Here is a 22421-nt window from a genome sequence, read left to right as displayed (position 1 = left end):
TATTGAACCTATGCCTTTAATTTCTACGTGCGACCCATCACCGAACCGAACTTGCCCTGTCACCTTTTCATCTAATTCTCTGAAGTGACTTCGCACTCTTGTCATGTGGTTGCTGGCCCCGTTGTCTAAATACCATAGACTTTCATCTTCTGTGGCGTAAATTGCTGGTTCTATGTGTTCTTCGTTTAGTAGAACCCTTTCTTGAACAATGTTTTCTTCTTGTATTGCCATTAGCAATACAGGTGCTTCGTCTTCCTCGACGAGATTTGAATGTTCTTGTATAACATCTTTCTCATCACAGTCTTTCTTGAAGTGTCCATACTTATGACACTTGTAGCACTAGATCTTACTTATGTCTGTTTGGTTTTTTCCAAAATTCCTCCAATTCTTAGACTTTCCACCTCTAGGTCTGTACGAAGATCCTACATACTTAGTGCTTTGCCTGTCTTTATTGTCTCGCCAGATTCCACGCGGTTGGTTGAACCTGCCACGCCCGCGGTTTCCAAACTGTCTTCCTCTGCCTGAGTTGTTGTCGTGATGTGTAAACATCAACTTGTCTTGACTTTCTCCTGGGCTTCCTTTCTTTTGCTTAAGTCTTTCTTCAAACGTTTTTAACCTTCCGACTGCTTCTTCTAGCGTCATTGTTTCTAGATCGGAGTACTGTTCCATCGAGGCGATAATCTGAGTAAACTTATCTGGCACTGCATTTAGGAGTTTGCGTACCAGAGTCGGTTGACTCAGTGTTGTCCCTAATTCGCTTGCCCGGGTAACTACACTGTTTATCTTTGCGGTGAAGGAGTCTATAGTGTCATCTTCCCTCATTTGCGTTAACTCGAATTCTGATAAAAGTGTATGCCAACGAGCCTTCTGTACCCGATCAACACCAACGTGTCTAGTCTTGAGATTTTCCCAAATTTCCTTTGCAGTTTTACAACTTGCAACTTGCAATACAACATCCTCCGGTATTGCTTGGAACAGATAAGCAATCGTTGCCTTATCTTTCTTAACATCCGTTTGCGTATTTTCTGCCGGTTCAATCATTTCCCAAAGTCCATTCGCTTCCAAAATCGTTTTGATGCGAATTGCCCAAACCGTATAGTTTGTTGGTTTCAAAATAGGACACTGGAATTGGGAAAGAGAACTTCCTTCCTTTTGAATTATAACTTGTGAATTTGGTCCGGTTGTTCCTGACATGTCTTCTGACCGAACAATATTCACTTTCAAAAACCTTTATCTTTCGTGGTTCCAACAAACCTCTAATCCTTAACCCCCCGCGTATAACCCAACGCGTAATGAACAATCAATCTATTTCGCACTAAACCCCGGAATCAAAACTGTAGATTCCTAACCCCTGGTTCGACCCTGAACCAAAAATAAACTAACTTGTGAATTGAGAAAGAATAATAAAACCTGATCGCGAATTCCCTGCGATGCCTAGAGCCTGATGCTCTGATACCAATTGTTGCCCAGAATGATCTTTGATCTCTAGATCGCAAATGATAAACGTAACTTTATTGAATACTGAAATTTGAATACAATGGAATGAATTTTACAAATGAATTCTAAGCGCTATTTATAGTTTCTAATGGGTGCGAGTGAATAGACGCGTCTCTTCATGAACGGGTGTGTCTCTAGTATCTTGTGGATGATATTTAATCTTGAAGAGGTGTGTCCTTTTTATAAAAGTCATGTCCCTTGAATCCTTGTGGCTGAAATTGAATGGATGTGTCTCCAAGGAGACATGTCGATTCCTTCAATGAAGTTGGTTATCAACTTCCAACTTGACACCTTTGGCCCTCACACTTTATAACTACCCTAAATTACCTAATTACATAATCAACCCTTGTAGTATGGATGTGTAGAGATTAGTATTTCAACTTTGTCAATGATTATGTGGTTTTTTTGATGCATTTATGTTAGACACTTTTTTTTGTTATCGTAATAGGAATATAGGATTCACAGTATTTTCTGCTATGCTAGCTTCGTGGGCCCTCACAATCACGGTCACCATTGGAGGCAAACGCCATACCTTGGATGAACTTGTAATGTACAATGTTGCTGACCGATATGGTTAACAAGTTGGATGTAGTATGATTGTAGATTGGAATTTGTGTAGAGTTTGCATGCAAATCTTATTAGATTAAGATATAAGCTAGATATGATTTTATATATCATATAGTATAGTTTTATTATTTATGTTACAATTATTGTGTATTATTTTCTTTTCCTAAGTTTCGGCAGTTACTTCTACAAGGCTGCCATGTATATATGTTTTGTATATGTCACAATACCAATTCGAATATACAAAACAATTATTTTCTCTGTATATCTTTCGAACCCTAGTTTTTACGATCAAGAAAGTGGTATCAGAGCCAAACGCATTGATCCACTCACAAATACATATCGATTCTTCTCATTCACTGTAAATCATTATTATGGCAACATCAAACGGCGGTATTCAAACCCAAATTCCGAAATTACTTGGGCAGAATTATTACCACTGGCACATTCAAATGAAAGTTCTATTAGAATCTCAAGATCTGTGGACAATTATAGATGAAGGATACAACAAAATCGTTGCCAACGCATCGGAAACCGATCAAAACGCTTTTAGAGAAAAAGTCAGAAAAGATAAGAAGGCTCTGCACATAATTTTCCAGGCTGTAAGTGAAATAGTATTCGAACGAATAGCAAATAGTAAAACGGCAAAAGAAGCATGGAATATTCTTCACAAGGCATACAGAGGAGAACGAAGGGTTAAAACGGTAAAACTTCAAACTTTACGTTGTGAATTCGATGCTTTACGAATGAAAGATAGTGAATCGGTAGAGGAATATGTGAATAGAACTACTGTCATAGTAAATCAATTAAGATTAAATGAAGAAGATGTTCCAGAACAGCGAATCGTAGAGAAAATCCTTCGAAGTCTTACCCGAAAATACGAGTCAGTGGTTGTAGCCATTGAAGAGTCAAAAGACTTGAATCTGATTACATCAAAGGAGTTACTCGGTATATTACAGTCGCATGAATTGCGATTAAGGAAGTATGATGACTCTCCGATGGAACAAGCGTTTCAAGTTCAGAGTCAAGATGGGTCAAGACAATATCGATCCGAATATGCAGGAAGAGGAAGAGGTAGAGGAAGGAATAGGTTTAAAGGACAGAATCGTTGTTATAGTTGTCAGAAATTAGGACACACTGCGAGATTCTGTCAACGGAGAGAAGAAAACGAAAGAAACAATAATGTTCTCATGCATGAAGATGAGAATGATGGAGATGAAGAAACTATGTTTATGATATTTAACGTAGAGGAGATAACTAAGGAAGATTACTGGTATTTTGACAGCGGATGCAGCAACCATATGACTGGAAATAGGAGTTTATTTATTACATTAGATGATTCGGAAAGAAGAGAAGTAAGAACATGGGATAATAAGAAACTCTAAGTATTAGGTTGTGGAGATGTGTCGATTAAGGTTAAAGGAATCGAGAAAAAGGTGCCAAATGTATTTTACGTAGAGGGTTTAAAACACAATCTTCTAAGTGTAGGTCAGTTAGTACAAAAAAGGTTATGAAGTGAAATTTAGCAATCAAGAGTGTATCATCAAGGATTCGAAAGGAGCATGCATAGGAACGGTTCGGATGACAGGAAACAAAATGTTTCCTTTGAACCTGAGAAATGATGTAACACCAAGAGTGTGTAGTATGATAATGCAAGATATTTCAGTTTTATGGCATCGAAGGTATGGTCATATTAACTTCGAGACATTACATAACATGGGAAGAAATAACACTGTTAAAGGCTTACCAAAGATCTCAAAAACATCTCATAGTTTATGCGAAGGGTGTTTGTTTGGAAAGCATACAAGGAAGCCGTTTCCTACGCAATCAAAATGGCGTGCATCATAGCCGTTACAACTAATCCATTCTGATATATGTGGCCCCATGAGAACAAACTCCATTGGTGGTTGCAGATACTTTATAACTTTTATAGATGATTTTTCGAGGAAGAGTTGGGTCTATTTCCAAAAACTAAAATCAGAAGCACTTGTGAAGTTCAAGGAGGTTAAGAAACTGGTAGAGAATCAAGTAGACTACAAGATGAAATGTATACGTACGGATAGAGGAGGAGAATATTGCAGCCATGATTTTCAAAGATTTCTTAAAGAAAATGGCATTCATCATCAATTAACGACAAGTTATACACCCCAACAAAATGGAGTGGCGGAGCGAAAGAACAGAATGTTTATGGAACTCAGTAGAAGCATGCTGAAAATGAAGAGACTTTCAAATTCCTACTGGGCTGAAGCGGTAGCATGTGCAACATATTTGCTGAATCGAGCCACAACAAAGAGTGTACAAGATGTAACCCCATACGAAGCATGGAGTGGTAAAAAACCAAGTGTAGAACATCTTAGAATATTCGGCAGTATAGCCTAATCTCACATTCCCAAACAACATCGTGGAAAACTTGATGATAAAGTGGAGAAAACAATATTCATAGGATATAGCGAGAACAGTAAAGGGTACAAGCTCTTTAATCCAACAACAAACAAGACTATCATAAGCCGGGACGTGACATTCGATGAAGGTCGAGACTGGGAAACAGACAAGACTGGTGAAAATTATAAAGACTCACAGCTGAATTGTGACAACGAAAACAATGAAGAAGTGGCACCTGCACATCAAGAAATTGAGACTGAAGATCAAGGGCAAGACGTTAACTCTCAAGTCAGCGATCAAGGTGAGGGTAAAGGCAATAATAACGATCAGAATATACAGCATGAAGCAGATGAGGATGATGTATCTTCAGTTACATCAGAAAATGAAGAGATTAGAACACGCAATATAACCGAAATATATCAAAATTCTCAACCTTTGACGAAAACACAAGTAGATCAGTTATATGGAAATAACCAACTTGGTTCAACTGATGTAACCAATTTTGTGTTATATGCTGATGCCGATCCTACCAACTACAGTGAAGCAGTAAAGGATGCAAAGTGGAGGGAAGCTATGGATAGAGAAATAGAATCAATTAGAAAGAATGAAACCTGGGATCTTGTGGAACCTCCACTGAATCAGAATCCGATAGGTGTGAAGTGGATATTTAAAACAAAGTATGACGGACATGGGAATGTGGATAAACATAAGGCACGGCTAGTGGTCAAGGGATATAATCAAAAATATGGGATAGACTATCATGACGTATTTGCTCCTGTGATTAGATTCGACACAATAAGATTGGTTTTAGCATTAGCAGCACGACATGGATGGTATTTACACCAAATGGACGTCAAGACAGCTTTTCTGAACGGAAAGTTAAATGAAGAAGTCTATATTATGCAACCAGAGGGCTATGTCAAGAAAGGAGAAGAAAGGAAAGTGTGTCATCTAAAGAAAGCATTATACGGATTGAAGCAGGCTCCAAGAGCTTGGTACAGTCGCATAGATGAGTATTTTCAATCACATGGTTTTAAAAAATGTGTGTATGAGCATACTCTGTTTATTAAAATATCAAAGGAAGCTCGTATGGTGATAAGTTTGTATGTTGATGATCTTATCATTGCGAGTGACTCGCTGGAGTTGATCAATCAATTCAAATGCTCGATGAAAAGGGAGTTTGAGATGACCGATCTAGGTAATCTTCACTATTTCCTAGGAATGGAAGTAAAACAAGAAAATGGTAACATTATGTTGTCACAAAGGAAGTATGCTAAAAACTTACTTGAAAGATTTAACATGAAACACTGTAAGTCAATTTCAACCCCGATGGAATATGGGCAGAAGTTATCAAAAGAAGATCTCGAAGAAGATGTAAATGAAAATTTATATAGAAGCCTGGTAGGGAGTCTGATGTGCTTGACAAACACACATCCGGATATCATGTTTGCATTGAGTAAGATTAGTCGTTTCATGGAGAGACCAAAAGAAGCCATTGGGAAGCCGGAAAACGCATATTCCGATACATACAGGGAACCCTAAATGAAGGACTTATATATTCAAAAGGCAGCAAAGGAAAGTTAATAGGTTTTAGCGATAGTGACTATGTAGGCAATGTGGATGATAGTAAAAGTACCTCAGGTTATGCTTTCCAATTGGGTTCAGGGGCAATCGCCTGGCAATCAAAGAAACAGAAAGTTGTGGCATTATCATCTACTGAAGCCGAATACATAGCACTGTCAATGGCTGGATGTCAAGCGTTGTGGTTAAAAGGCATACTGAATGATCTGCTGTTCAACATGGACTGTCCACCTACCATTCTATGTGATAATAAGTCCACTATTAGTCTGGCCAAGGATCCTGTCTACCATGGGAAAAGCAAGCATATTCGAGTGAAATATCATTTCATCCGAGAACTCATTAGAAATGATGAAGTGGAGATCTGTTATTGTTCAACCAAGGATCAAGTTGCTGATATCTTTACAAAGGCACTACAGCCAAAGGACTTTCATCATTTTAAAGAACTTCTTCATGTTGCACCAATCTAGCTTACCCGGGGGGGGGGGGGTGGGTATTAGATTAAGATATAAGCTAGATATGATTTTATATATCATATAGTATAGATTTATTATTTATGTTACAATTATTGTGTATTATTTTCTTTTCCTAAGTTTCGGAAGTTACTTCTACAAGGCTGCCATGTATATATGTTTTGTATATGTCACAATATCAATTCACCAATTCGAATATACAGAACAATTATTTTCTTTGCATATCTTTCGAACCCTAGTTTTTACAATCAAGAAATCTGCAATAACATGAGGAGGATCTTGAAAAACACCTTTAGTTTTTACAATTTTAAGAAATGTTTATGCGTAGTTGTAGCTCATTGGAAATTTTTGATGAGAACCTTGTTGTTAGGGTAGGGACTTGGAATTTATATTTCTTGAACAGAAATGGTATTTTGGTTATATCATGTTGTTCAAGGCTTAGTTTTCTTAGAAAACCGTTTCTCAAATGTGTAAGATTTCAAAAGTAGTTATCTTTAGCAAGTTAGGTATTTGTTGAGTTATGTTCAGCCTACTAAGTTCTAGTTATGTTGAGCTGTTTTTTTCTCATTCGATGTCCGGTTGACGTTATGTACTAGTTGTGATCTATATATATGCTAATGTGTTAGTTATTGAATGTATATTGAAGTCATGTACTGGAGCGAACGCCGTTTAACCACATAAGAAAAAAATGGGCCACGCGATGGCAGATGCTGGTGAAAATGCTAACAGACAGCTCGCAGCTGTGAGGGAGAACATTTTGATCCTGCAATTTTAACAGCCATGGAATTACATTATTTTGGGGATGGATCTTGTGCTAAAATAAAAGGGAAATTGAAGTGAATAGGAACCGAGTAATAAGAGGAACAATACCAAGCTGAAAAATGCTAGCAAATGAGCGTTGTAAATGTGCTACTAATACACAATTTCTCCATGATACCATGTATAAGTAGGTAGACCAGCAAAAGGTGTAATAATTGTTGAAATAAGGATCACCCCATGTGCCAGTGGAACATGAGCATAACCATCAGCAACAGCTTCATCATCGGATTGTTAAAACAGGTCCAACATAGCAATGTGTGATATACCAAAAAGAATGATCATAAATTCTGATAAGGCAAGCATATGTCTAGCATGTGACCTATTATTAATGACATTGAAGGTAGAGGCTCGTAAAACCAAGTGCTTGTAAAAGGGAATGGTGAGAACACAAGCTCCAGCCGTGCAACCCGCAAAAGACACTGCCAAGATGACGTATGAAGCAACCTTTTTACTGCAGCACCTCCATGCAAGTTGAGGTCCATCAGATTGTTGAACTGTGAAATAAGCTAGCTTATCCATAGAAACAGGAAACCCATTGCAGAGCTGATATAGGTCCGGTCTCCTAACTGTTGGTATCAGCTCTCTTGAATCCGTAAGCTCATTAGCATCATTAGGTTCAATTGTCGTTATAATTGAAGTATCCAACTTAGGATTATAACATAGTGTCGTGTGTATTATTGGCATTGAATATGACAACCTTTCGAAGAAAATGTCGCAAGCAAACTAGTAAGCATTAGAATCAAGAAAAAGGTAAACAATGCTGGTAACAGCTATGCCATTTCGACCAACTGTAATAATGTCATAAGAGAATGGCCTCTTGATTGAAGTCTTCATGGAAGCAAATTCAGAACTAGCAAAGAGCATCATCTTGAATGAATGCACTATGTTATCCATAATCAATGCCTTGGTACTACGGTCCTTATTAACCCACCATGGATTCCGCTTCACATGCAATTTCCTTAGAAAATAGTACGGTGGACTTGCGTAATTAGTGCTCATAGTGGATATGTGAGATTGTGGAAACAACATACTTGAAATTGAAATTTGAGTTGGAAAGTGATTTTGACCTTGCAAATTAGGAGACATGACAGTAGTGGTAGGCCTAACTGCAGGAGAAGGTGTTTTTGCACAATACGTATGGCAAGCACTGACATTAAGTCCGTCCTTTGGACCGTAAACAAAACCAATTCCTGGCACCTGAATGCGGATGCAAACTGCGCAGCCTCGAGTGCACAAGTGTTTGGTGTAAAGGATGTGTGAGTGTCGAGTGGTTGTTTGAGAGCATCGACATTCATGTAAGAGGATGGAGTGGTTGTTCCGCCTTTCCATCCAATATGATTATCGCCAACTTGAAACTCAAGTACCACATGAGTAGCACCAAGTTGTGTGGCAGGGAAGTATAGTGCTGGTAGACCCAAGCCAAGGTCGTTTGGGCAATGCATCAAACGGGTTCGTTACGTGGGTGACGCTAGACAATGAATATGTGTTAAACCCAAAAGATGAACTACAAATGGATTCAACAACTGAACATCACTAGGAAAATAAGATGAGGAAACAAAAACTTGACCAGTATCAAAATCGGTTCCGTGGAATGCAACATCAGTTTGCAAACGAAGACAAGCAAAGAGCATATCAAATTTACCAAACCCGTGGTGTGGAACATGAGTTTCAGAGGTCTAGGAGGTGGAATGTCAATAAACAAACTAAGAACGAATGATTTAGATACCTCCCGAGTCGAGAAGAACCAAATGTAGTTGTAGTCTCATTGTGTACTTTCGAAATCAGATGGAATAGGAGCCGAAGTAAGAGTCGGGAGGTTTTGGATCATCATTCAAAAAGTGTAACCGAGGAATGCATAAGCTTGTAGTGAAAGAATAGTTCCAGGAGGAGAGACCGCATCCGAACTTGGAAACCCAGATTCAACTGAACCAAAAAGCAGAGTAGGAGTAGTCACAGTTGGTGCCATAGAAATCCCTAGATCCAGATTATCCCCATCACTAAATCCACAAACTCAGGTATAGGATCGAACAAAAGAGGACGCATCAATTTGTTGTCGTTTGTATAGAATGAAAGCCGGGTACTGTCTGATCTGATCTGATCTGATGTATATTACATCCCCTCATTAAGAAGCAACATCATTAGTCTCAGGCGAACTAAATAGACGGGTTATGAGATCTTAGTGAAACATCAGCAGCGTTGGATGTATGGAGAAGACAGGACTTTACTAATGAAAGTACCAAGATGGTTATACAAAATAGAACTACGGGCTGTGTCACCAGTATCTTGCATGCCAACATTGATAATTACGCATGGTTATGACATGTCCGGCTAGGGAATCTTAAGCATCAAAAGACTTGGCACCAGGAAACCAAATCTAGATCATGTTAAAAAATATTGATTACTAAGGTCATGTTAAAATGTTGTCTAACAATCTGAAAAGCTTTACTTGGGAGTTCAGCCCAGAACCAAAGCATACCGCATGCATGACCCGAAAAAAAGGAGAATTCAAGTCACTCGAGGTGTTAAATTCGAGGAAGATAAACGCTAGAATTGGGAGCGGTATCTAGAAGAATTCGATACCAACAACAGATTGGGTTGAATCTACTGTTGAAATGAGCTATTTTTACCATTTAATGCATATCATCTATTTCTATGAATATGCTTGTATGATGTTTTCGGGTAAATACATAGCGAAGACCTAATTATAATATGTTTATAATCTAGCATGGAGTTGAACCATTTTGAAAAACAGAGATTAAATGAGCTAAAATTAAAATTTAATGTATGGAATAGGAAACAAACTCATTTTCATGCCATATTTGTGTCTCACAAAGATAACTTGTTGAACTGTTCAACTTTTTAATGTTTTTGTACTTTGATAGTTTGATTCAGGGGCGGACCTAGGTTATAGGCTGGGTGGGCGGGCGCACCCCTTTAAAAAAATTTAGTGTACTTTATAGGCAAAAATCCCGACCACACCCCTTGAAATGTTAGTTAAGACCCACGTACGCACCCCCAGTAAATAATTTATGGGTCCGCCACTGGTTTCATTACAATAATTTAAATGTTTAAATTAAACGATATGAGAAGTTTTGTGAACTAAATATATAGACTTTGTGTGACTGTTTACCTAAGTTTTTGCTTGTACTGAATTTCTTTAGTTTGACACATTTGAAATATATACAACCCTAATCTACCCAAGTAAACATGTAGAAATTGCTACCTCTAGTAATGTTGGCCTGAAAGTGTAGGTCCGGCTAGGAGGATCTAGTCGTCCAATCCTTGTATACTAACCAACCCGGTTGTGCGGAATCCAACCGGAAAGGCAAACCGAGATAGAACACGCACAAACACAACACGCAATCTTCACCGATTAACATCACTTGTATTAATACGAATGAAAGGTTCGGTTACAAAGCTATGTTTACAAATGTGTTTTGCAAACCCTCTAAAACACTCGTGTGTGTGTGCTCTCAACAGAATGCTCTCTTTCTGTTCTCACTATGTGTTCTCTGTCTCTCACACTCTGTCTAAAAATGAATTGAACACATAACATGAGTATATATACTCATAACAGCTCATCTGGTCGAAGGATCAGATAGACTGATCGAAGGATCATCTATCGATCTGAAACCTGTCGAAGGATCTACATATACCTCGAAGGATGATCTATCGAGGTCCATCAACATCCATCGAAGGTTTATCTTTCGAGCTCATCGAGGGATCTAAACAATCCTTCGATGACTCATCCTTCGACACAGACATATTACAATCATGTACCAACTGTTTGTCCAAGTCAAACCAGGAGGATGGTTGACTTGGTCAAACTTACAGGACTAACAAAGGACATCGTTTTATATCAGACAAAATACAGACAAAGTACAGACACAAGTGCACCAACAAACTCCCCCTTGGCTGTAGCTTTGTCTCGATCTTCGTGTCTTCAAGTCTCTGACGTCCTTTCAAGTCTTCAATGTCGGAGGATCTTCAAGGTCTTCACGTCTTGAAAGCAGAAAGTGTATCAACAAACTACCCATTTCATGTAGGAAGTGTGTTGACAAACTACCCCTTAACATAAGCTCCCCCTTGAGTTATGCTCGTGAATGACTTGATCTTTACAGCTTGAGATCCTTGTGGTGTTGATGATGGTCAGCGGCAACTCGATCATTTTCATCTTTTGAGCGCCTTCACGTCATGTCTTCATTCCGAAGCTTGTCGTCGACTATGTTCTCCTTGCCTTTAGAATCTGCACATGCAAGAAATCTAAACGCGTAATGAGAACAACTGCTTGGAATATAGTTAGCATAAACAAATGACACACGTATGACCATGTATCTGTCACACCCTGGCTTTGCGGAAGCGTGGTTAATTTGGTGTGACTTCTTAATACCATAGCTTAATCATAACAAGCTATATGAATTAAAAATATGCAAGATCATCCATTAAAAATAAAAATATGAAACATTGTCTTAATGGGTTAACACCCAACAACCATAACTTGTCAAAACATTACAAATGCAAACTTAACATAAACATGATCCAAGGACTGTGACTTGTCCAGGAAAGAGTCACAAGCCTCGAACCCTGGATGACCTCGGGCCTAATGCAGCGGAAAACAAGCCATACCGCGCCAGATCGTTAATTTCCTGAAATACATGTAAGTTGAAAAATCAACAATAATGTTGAGCGAGTTCATGCGAAAGTGCGTAAACAAACCTTTATCTTTATCAAAAACATGGTATGTAGCAAATAAGGAAAAAGAGATCACCAATGGTTTGCAAGGCCATTGATATGTGTGAAGTGCAAGTAGGGATGACTCAAACCTAGCGGATTTATGCGTCGGGCACTAAGTCACCCCGAGGTCCGTTATGCTGGACCTGGGGCTGGGCTCGCTACACCCAGATAGATCTACCGCTCCTGTCCCTCGGTCCTACTACGAGGATTAATGGCCTCAAGTTGTGCCTACCCACTCACATGATCTGAGTAACAAACCTCCTTACGCTAACCATACCATGTATAAACATATTCATAATCATAGTAACATGTATTTCACCCCCGCAGTTTATAAAACTGAAAACAGTTAAGAGAAAAGGGGGACATGAACTCACAGTGAGTGCGTCACAATACCAAGTAATCCAAATATCCAACTGCTGCGCAACGACCTACATGTGCTAATTCTATTAGACGGATGGCCGTGCCTTAGCTTTATAGTTATATTTTCGGGAAACAGTTAGACAACCGTTCCGTGTATATACTTGGTAGTAAATCTCCTTCCCAAGGATGGGGGAATTAATACATGCGTGTTTATAATATTAAGTCTCACTTAATATATTTTATTTCTCATTCCAAAATATAATTATTTTTCTCAAAAATAATATATTTTCTCTTTACATAATATTTTCCAAAATAATACGTTGACAAGATGCGCATTCATGAATATTTCCGAATAAGGCGTAAGTTACGTTTTGGCGATTAAGTGGTAATAGTAATTACCATTGTAACTTATATGTTTGTCGTATAAGCGTTTGTATTATTTTGGGTTCGACAAAGTTAGTAAATATTATTTTTACTCTAAAAATAATATTTATACATTTTCACAAAATAATCATAAACAGTGTTGTGAAAAATATATTTATCGAATAAATATTTATCACGTTTATTTTTGTGAAAACCCCACCTCCGAATATTTGTAAATAAAGTCATGGCGAAATATATTTTGTAAACATTTCAAAAAAATAACTCTAACACTTGTAAATAATTCTAAGTGTTAGATTTTTAGAAAAATTTCGCCAGAGTTTCCCCTGTAACTGGAGGTGGCCACGCTTTCAAGCGTATCATTTTCTTTTACAAAATCATTCCAACAATTTCTTCAAATCAACCAATCAATTTCCAACACATTAAACTAGTTTCAACACATTAACTCGTAGACTAGTATGTAAAATCACATTATTACATGAACTTGTAGTTTTTCTAAAACTATTGTGTAGATCTCGTTATTTTTAGTGGATCTTATGTATAAAATAGTTTAGTCTTGCAAAAACCCCGTTTTTGGAACAAATCACTCTTTTACAACTTCCCGACAATTTTTATAAAAATTGTTATTTTGTCGGATCTTTCGTTTCACAAGTGTTCATACACTTGTAGTTTATAAAAATCACCTTTGTAAACATATTATCCAACTATATAAAAACATGATTTTCTCGACACTTGGTTCTACGAATGTACCACTTATACATACGTAGATCGGCTCGTTTTAAATACTATTCTTCATGTCAAAACACTTTTACACAAGTTCATGTTTCCCGTGTGGTGGAGTTTCACCTTTTAACCCTTGTACAAAAGAAACAAGTGTATGTCAAGATTCGGGATCTGACAAAGTCGGGTTAAACGATGATAAGAGCCACCACAACGTAGATCGGGTCTCTACAATCAACATATTCAAATACTACGACATTTACACAAGACATGACCTTTTATCCAACGATTTTCATGTTTTAGTAGACTTTTTAGATTCAAAAGGTGGGTTACCGACTTTTAACCGTTAAAAATCCTTTTAACCACTTTAGATACGTTCAAGAACAAGTTTTAAATGTTATACCTCTAGCTCGGGGCTAGGGAAGATCTTTGGCGAAAACGGCGTGGATAAAAGCAAGTGAGCGAGGTCCTTCAACTCCCGTTTGCTTCCGGCTTCCTTATACGTGATCCCCGACACTTGTGTGAGCTTGGAACTTGCAAGACGAAAACCGAAACGGATGGATGGAGTGTGGGTGCTCTCGGCCGAGAACCAAAGAGAGAGGGAGAGAGTGTGTTGGGTGTTTAGTGTGTGTTCTTGTGTGAAGTGTGTGTGTGTTTATATAGAGAATTCTAGGATCATCGTCCATCGGTTTACAAGTCTAGATATCCACGAACAAATAAAATAATAAAAAGAGGTGTACCCTCTAGTTCCAAAGGGACCAAACCGGCCCTAAGGGGGGTGGGGTCACCCGGTTGGATCTCGATTGTTCAGTTAAGGTTTAGTTTGGTTAAGTCGGTTAACTTTAGGAATTAACACCGTTAGTTGTTTAATGCGTTATAAAGCGGGTGTTAGGGTAATCAGGGACCCTAACTGGCTCAGAAAAATATCAATAATATTTCTGGCAATATTTTTATGTTCCGGGTATAGTCCGGTTGTTCGGTCGGATAGTAATCCGTTAAAGTGCTTAAGTAATCCTTTAAGCGTCGTAATTAATATTTTTTGCGACACAATTTATTCTGCAAAGTGTCAGGAATAATTCCTCATATTTTGGCACTTTATTAATTAGCTAGAAGCTAGTATGTAATTAAAAGTGCTGTGTTTTGTGCTTAGAATACGTTTTAGGCACATCCAAATCTCTATATCTTATTCCTAGAGACGCAATTATACAACCCTTGTATTCCTACACACACTACGGGTGTAGTAAAATATTTCTGGCTCATTCAGGCCTTTAGAGGCAGTGTTTGCCTGATGCTGGCTATATCAGCATGTTCAATAGGTTATCCGTTCAAATGCTACTGTGCTTTTGTGCATCATGTTTGTCACTAATGTTCAGTAAATAAATAATGTAGTGACGGAAAAATCAAAGTATGATGCAGATATGTACAAATATCAAAAATCAAGTAGCAGTTTATCATAAATCTCAGTTAAGCACAGTAATTAGGCAACAATTAATAGTTAATTAAGTCGTACGGATACCTGGTTTGGTGAGGGTTGTCACATTCTCCCCCCGTTAAATAAATTTCGTCCCGAAATTTCAAATTCTGCTTGTAGAAGCAGGGTTCTCAGGAAATAAGTGGGGGTATTTCTCTTTCATTCGGTCTTCACGCTCCCAGGTGAACTCAGGACCATGTCTAGCATTCCAGCGAACTTTGACGAGCTTGACACTGCTCCGGCGGGTCTTGTTAACTTTTCAATCCGTGACCTCAACAGGTTCTTCAACGAAGTGGAGCGTGTCGTCAATATGAGTTTCGTCGGTAGGAATGGCAACGTTAACTTAAGTTGGACTTCTCTTCAGATTGGATACGTGAAATGTATCGTGAACATTATTCAGTTCGGCAGGTAGTTCCAACTTGTATGCTACGGTCCCAATTCTTTCCAAAACCTTGAAAGGACCAATGTAGCGCGGATTCAACTTCCCACGTTTCCCAAATCGTGCCACACCCTTCCAGGGTGATACTTTCAACAAAACCATATCCCCAACCTCAAACTCCTGAGGTTTCCTTTTCAGATCTGCGTAGGTCTTCTGTCGGTCACGAGCCGCACTAATGCGATCTCGGATTTGCGCGATCTTATCTGTAGTTTCCTGAACTACATCGGGATCTACCAATTGTCTATCACCTGCGTCAGACCAACAGAGCGGCGACCTGCACTTGCGTCCATATAAAGCTTCGAATGGCGCGGCACCAATACTGGTGTGGTAGCTGTTGTTGTATGAAAATTCAACCAGGGGTAAATGCTTATCCCAGCTACCGCCTAAATCCATCACACATGCTCTCAGCATGTCCTCCAACGTCTGAATCGTCCGCTCACTTTGGCCGTCGGTCTGCGGGTGAAAGGCTGTGCTCATATTCAGCTTTGAGCCAAAAGCTTCCTGGAAGGATTGCCATATCCTCGATACGAATCTCCCATCTCTATCAGAAATAATCGAGAGAGGTACTCCATGGCGTGTAACAATCTCTCTCATGTAGATTTCAGCCAATTTGCTCATATTATCCTTCTCGCGGATAGGCAAGAAGTGTGCTGACTTTGTTAAGCGATCCACTATCACCCAGATAGTGTCATGGCCTTTTGGCGTTCTTGGCAACTTCGTAATAAAATCCATGGAGATTTCTTCCCACTTCCACTGGGGAATTTTTGGTTGCTGCAGAAGTCCCGAAGGCTTCTGGTATTCCGCCTTAACTTTGGCGCAAGTTAAACATTTGCTCACGTAAATAGCAACATCGCCCTTCATCCTAGGCCACCAGTAGTAATCTTTAAGATCCTGGTACATCTTATCCGCTCCAGGGTGGATAGAGTACCGCGACTTGTGAGCTTCATCAAAGATAACCTCTCTTAAACCACCAAACAGAGGAACCCAAATCCTTTTCCCAAAACACAATGTTCCTTCCCTGTTTGGCACCAACATCTTCTCCATCCCACGGAGATATTCTTCCTCAAGGTTTCCCTCCTTGAGAGCTTCCTTCTGTGCTGCACGAACGCGTGAGGAAAGGTCGGTTTGAATTATCATTTCCATAGCCCTAACCCTTATGGGCTTGATTCTCTCTTTACGACTTAGGGCATCAGCGACCACATTCGCCTTCCCTGGATGATACTTGATCTCGCAGTCGTAATCGTTCAACAACTCGACCCATCGTCTTTGCCTCATGTTCAACTCCTTCTGGTTGAATATACGCTGGAGGCTCTTGTGATCTGTAAAGATTGTACACTTTGTACCATAAAGGTAGTGTCTCCAGATCTTTAAGGCAAAAACCACTGCGCCTAGCTCCAAATCATGCGTGGTATAGTTCTTTTCGTGCACTTTCAGTTGGCGTGATGCGTAGGCGATAACCTTTTGGCGTTGTATCAACACACAACCCAATCCTTGACGCGATGCGTCGCAGTATACCATGAAATCATCAGTACCTTCTGGTAGAGCTAAGATTGGCGCGTTGCAAAGCTTATCCTTCAATGTCTGAAATGCTTCATCCTGTTTGATTCCCCAATCAAACTTCTTATCTTTCTGCGTGAGGAGTGTCAACGGTTGAGCGATCTTTGAAAAGTTCTCGATGAACCTTCGATAATAGCCAGCCAAACCCAAGAATTGCCGAATCTCAGTTGGCGTCTTTGGCGTTTCCCAATCTTTGATCGCCTCGATTTTGGTGGGATCCACATGGATTCCATCTCCATTCACCACGTGCCCAAGGAATTGCACCTCACGTAGCCAAAACTCACACTTAGGGAACTTGGCGTACAATTGTTCCTTCTTTAGCAGCTCCAGAATGGCTCTAAGATGTTGCTCGTGCTCAGCCTTTGTCTTTGAATAAATCAAGATGTCGTCGATGAATACAATCACGAACTTATCCAAGTACGGCTTACAAACTCGGTTCATCAAATCCATGATCACTGCAGGTGCGTTTGTCAAACCAAACGGCATAACCAGAAACTCGTAGTGCCCGTAACGAGTTCTGAAGGCTGTCTTCGGGATACTCTCCTCCTGTATCCGTAGCTGATGGTATCCGGATCGAAGATCGATCTTTGAATAGAAGCTTGAACCTTGAAGCTGGTCGAACAGATCATCGATTCTTGGCAGGGGATACCTATTCTTGATCGTCAGCTTGTTCAACTCCCTGTAGTCAATGCACATCCGTAAACTACCGTCCTTCTTCTTCACAAACAAAACTGGAGCTCCCCAAGGCGAGAAGCTTGGTCGGATAAACCCCTTGTCTAACAACTCTTGAAGTTGTGTCGACAGTTCTTGCATCTCAGACGGAGCAAGTCTGTAGGGTGCCTTAGCCACAGGCGCAGCGCCTGGAACTAAGTCGATGCGAAACTCCACTTGCCTTTGAGGCGGCAAGCCAGGCAAGTCTTCTGGAAAGACTTCTGGGTAATCCCTCACGACAGGGATGTCTTCGATCTTTGGCTCAGCAGCCTTTTTATCCACAATGTGTGCTAGAAAAGCAACACATCCTTTCTGCAAACACTTCCTTGCTTTCAGGCAGCTAATCATCCTTAACGGCGTCTCACGCTTCTCCCCATGAACAACAATGGTCTCACCATCATCGGTCGGGATACGAATAATCTTCTCGTGACAAACTATCTCTGCCTTGTTACTTGATAACCAATCCATCCCTACTACCACGTCGAAGCTTCCCAACTGGACTGGTAGTAGATCGAGAGCAAACTCACGCTCTCCCAGCTCGATTACGCAACCTCGAATCACCTCGTTAGCTTCTACTAACTTCCCATTCGCTAATTCGATCGAGTATGGAATATCTAACTTACTAGCGGCTAAACCAAGCATGTTTCTAAATTCTAATGATACGAAGCTATAATCGGCACCAGTATCAAACAAAACGGATGCATAGCGTTGGTTTACAGGGAACGTACCAGTGACAACATTGGGATCCTGGCGCGCTTCCCTGGCTTCCATGTTAAAAACTCTTCCGCGTGCCTGGTTTAATTCTGGGCAATTCCTCTTGAAATGCCCTTGATCTCCACAATTGAAACATCCGGGCCTCTGCCCGTTTCCACCATTGTTTCCAGCTTGATGGTTTCCCTGGTTCCGATTCATGGCGCCTGCTTGGTTAGCATTGTTGGCACGGTTTCCATCACCTCCCTGGTTTCCTTGTGGGCGGTTCCCATTACCACCACGGTTACTCCTATTCCCATTTCCTCCTTGGCATCCCCGGCCAGCATTAGCCCAACAGAAATCCTTCGTATGACCAGTCTTCCTACATGATTCGCAAACTCTCAGGCTGCAACGACCAGAGTGATGTTTTTGGCATGAGTTGCACTTGGGATGTGCACCCATGTATCCCTTCCCTTTCTTTCTACCACCAGCTGAATCCTGAGCTGGCGCACTCGATTCTCCCTTTTTAACCACCATCCCGGTGCTCTGCTTGAAACTCGAAAACTTTCGCTTATTACCACCAGATGACTCCACATGAGTCTCTTTCTTCTTGGGCTCAACCCCATCAAACTTGTTCAACCGAATCGCCTCTTCGGTGAGAGCCACACTCAGATCAATGGCTTCTGTGATGGTTGCAGGTTTGGAAGAAGTCACCATGCTGATTATCTGAGGAGCCAATCCCCAGATGAAGCGTTCAATCCTCTTGAACTCTGGTGTAACCATGTAGGGTACCACGTGCGACAAATCGTGGAACCTCTGGACATACTCAGCTATCTTGGAACCTTCCATCTTTAGGTGCCAGAATTCGGTCTCTAACCTCTGAATTTCAGCACGAGAACAATACTTCTTGCGCATAAGCTCTTTCAACTCTGTCCAGGTCAGTGCGTAAGCTGCAGCTTCGCCAAGGGTCTGGACCTGTAGATTCCACCATGATAGGGCTCCATCCACAAATAGCCCTGAAATGTAGGTGACTTGCTGATCCAATGCGCACTTGCTCATGCGAAGTACGGACTCGGTCTTCTCTGCCCAGCGGATGAAAGCAACAGCACCACCTGTGCCGTCGAAGTTTATGGGCTTACAGTCCAAGAATTGTTTGTAGGTGCACCCTGCACATACATTATATCATAGGAACGGCATTAGCATCTGCTAAAGGAATCCATTTAGGCCATGGTATGTCTTAATGACTTAGGGTTACCATGAGGAGGATTTTGGTTGCCGTTGATGTTCGAGCTACTTCCGCTTGGTCCTCCTTGCGAGGCAGCATATTGAGCAATGGCGGCAACAATAACTTGCTGTAGTTCTTCAGGAGTAGTGGGCATCGGCTGAGGTTGTCGTCTTGGTGCCATCTTCTAAAGATGCGTACGTCGATTAGGCCATAATAAACATACGTATATAGTAATAATAGTAGCATATAACATCTCATGTTATCTATATATCACACACAACATCCCATGTCCCAACATCCCATGTCACAAATATCACACAACATCCCATGTCCCAACATCCCATGTTGCAAATATCATACATACAACATCCCATGTCCCAACATCCCATGTTGCAAATATCATACGTACAACATCCCATGTCCCAACATCCCATGTTGCAAATATCATACAACATCCCATGTCCCAACATCCCATGTCACAAAACATAAATAAGCAATCAAGTGAATCAGATATGGTGAGAATACGGCGATTGTTATATATATCGAGACCATAATGTGGTAAGGGTATCAGTACGTCACTGTATCATACAATCACAAATCAAATAGGGGCTACATCACCCCTGTCAAAAACAATATCACATCAGTGTCACATACACCCAGTACATCAACAAATATAAAAAAAAATCAGTATCGTCAGATGGTCTCCAAAAAGCTGTGCAGTCACAATCGCGGTCGTCTCACCATCGCCTACCACTATGGCACCAATGAGCCCTAAGCGGATGGGGGTGGAGGAGGGGGAAAGTGAGTGTAGAGTAAGCGGCATAAATGAAGCCAATCCTCCTCCATCGCCTGCTGAGTGCGAATAACAGAAGCGATCTGCTGCTCCATAGTCGTAAGTCGGGCAGCAAAGTCCGGGGGTAATGATCGAAAAGGCTGAAAAGGTGAGGATGTCTGACCAAGATATGGACCTAGTGATAACTGAGCTCTCTCGAGCTCCTGGAGTCGCTGTGTATGGGAATCATGCAGATGGACAAAGGACATCAAGACGTCCTCAATGGTATGTCCCATATGGAATGGATGATATGGATCAGTGGGTGGCATCGGAGAGGAAGATGTCCAAAGCAGTGGCGTGCTGGTGGGATCGAATGGTGCTACATGAACAGAAGATGGAACAGGTGTCATCTGAGGCATGAAAGGCATAGGCATCGGCATGTGCCCAAAAGGGTGGGCTGAAGAGCCCTCTCCAGGCCCTGCTGGAGGTACAAACTGTGGGATCTGAAATGAGAAATCAGTATGATGTGCCTCAGTGTGATGTGGTGGAAGCGGTGGAACATCCTCGTCAGCCGGTATCCAACCATGCTGAGCCTCCTCATCAGGCGGATCCATATGCTCTACAAATAGAGCGCGCTCAGGCTCAATGGGTACAGGATCAAAAGGAGCAATGACAGGATCAACATGATCAACATGGTGGTCAACAGGGACGTCAGCAATCAAAGGTGGGTCAACAAAAGGATCAACAGCATGATCAGCAACTAGCAAAGGGACATCATCAACAGGAGGATCGCCAACAGGCGGGTCAGCCAAAACGGGCTCAATAGGAACGTCAGCATGTACCAAGTCATGCTCATGTATAGGATCGAAAGCAGCTGCCTGCTCTGGGGCTACGGCAGGCTCCGGGTCGTCAAAAGCCATGTCAAAATCAAACTCTGGATCAAAGGGATCGATAGGATCGACGGGATCAACAGGGTCCTCCATATGATGGTCCATAGGAATATACTCAATGTCGCGGTCAGGATCAAATCCTGGAGGAAAAACGGGATCGGAGTCCTCAATAACGTCGTGCTCAAATACAAGGCTCGGAATGGGGGCGGCAGAAGATGCCTGATCAGGGTCCGAGTCATGAACAAAATGCTGAATGCTCACCTCGTGAGACGGAGCAGAAGCCACAGACTCAAAAGAGTCTGGGACTGGTGAGTGGACGGGCGAGTCTCCAGCTGGGGCATCAGCAATCATCAAGAGACCGCCAGCGGGTAAAGGGGCTGCATCAGGAACCTCGTCCTCAAAAGGCTCGTCCTCGTAGAGATCAATGTCGCCGTCAGCCTCGGCGTCTAGTAATAGCTCGTGTGCTGGATAAGAAGCAAGAGGAATCGGAGCTGGAATCACAACAAGGGGAAGATACTCAGCAGGATCGCCATCAATAGGCTCATAGGCACCCTCAGGTAAAGCGAAGGGCAAGGAGTCATCAGTATGCTCATCAATGCTGTCGGGTAGAGCGAACGGCTGGAAGTCATCATCATCCGTGCTCGAGTAGTCTGAGGTATGCACCTCATGCTCCGATGACACAATGTCATCCGACACTATGGGTAGAGGTCCAGTGGTATCTGAGTCTCCGGTGCCTGATGTATCCATGTGTCTGTAACACAATCACAAGTATGCACAAATAATCAGTAAATCAGGTAATCACATAAGTTACCAAATAATAGTCACATAATTCTCCTAGTCCCACTAGCCTCCCAGCCTCCCAGACTGTCCTTCCTAGTCCCACTAGCCAACTTTCCCAGCCTCCCAGACTGACTCCCTAGTCCCACTAGCAAATTCTCCCAGCCTCCCAGACTGACTCCCTAGTCCCACTAGCAAATTCTCCCAGCCTCCCAGACAGACTCCCTAGTCCCACTAGCAAATTCTCCCAGCCTCCCAGACTGACTCCCTAGTCCCACTAGCCAACTACCTCGATCCATTAGATCGAGCCTCGGCCTCCCAGACCGAGCCTCAGTCTCCCAGACCGAGCCTCAGCCTCCCAGACTGAGCCTAAAAATAATA

At 41.3% G+C, this 22421-nt stretch overlaps 2 protein-coding genes across 2 annotated transcripts; one reads left to right on the top strand and one right to left on the bottom strand.

Annotated features, from left to right (window-relative positions):
- Positions 1 to 339: 339 nt before the first annotated feature.
- LOC110881561 lies at positions 340 to 1194 on the bottom strand. Its single transcript, XM_022129781.1, has one exon. The coding sequence runs from the start codon at positions 1192 to 1194 to the stop codon at positions 340 to 342; it is 855 nt and encodes a 284-aa protein (XP_021985473.1).
- Positions 1195 to 2435: 1241 nt separating this feature from the next.
- Positions 2436 to 3446, top strand: LOC110881562. Its single transcript, XM_022129782.1, has one exon. It carries the CDS (start codon positions 2436 to 2438, stop codon positions 3444 to 3446), a length of 1011 nt encoding a protein of 336 aa, XP_021985474.1.
- Positions 3447 to 22421: the final 18975 nt, after the last annotated feature.

The sequence above is a fragment of the Helianthus annuus genome, chromosome 10, assembly GCF_002127325.2.
Source record: "Helianthus annuus cultivar XRQ/B chromosome 10, HanXRQr2.0-SUNRISE, whole genome shotgun sequence".
NCBI classification, from domain to species: Eukaryota; Viridiplantae; Streptophyta; class Magnoliopsida; order Asterales; family Asteraceae; genus Helianthus; species Helianthus annuus.
The sequence above is the reverse complement of the archived record's forward strand: the minus strand, read 5'-3'. Positions and strand labels throughout refer to the sequence as shown.

Coding starts and splice junctions, on each gene's coding strand:
- LOC110881561 (XM_022129781.1), bottom strand. CDS start 1,194: ATGTCAGGAACAACCGGACCAAATTCACAAGTTATAATTCAAAAGGAA.
- LOC110881562 (XM_022129782.1), top strand. CDS start 2,436: ATGGCAACATCAAACGGCGGTATTCAAACCCAAATTCCGAAATTACTT.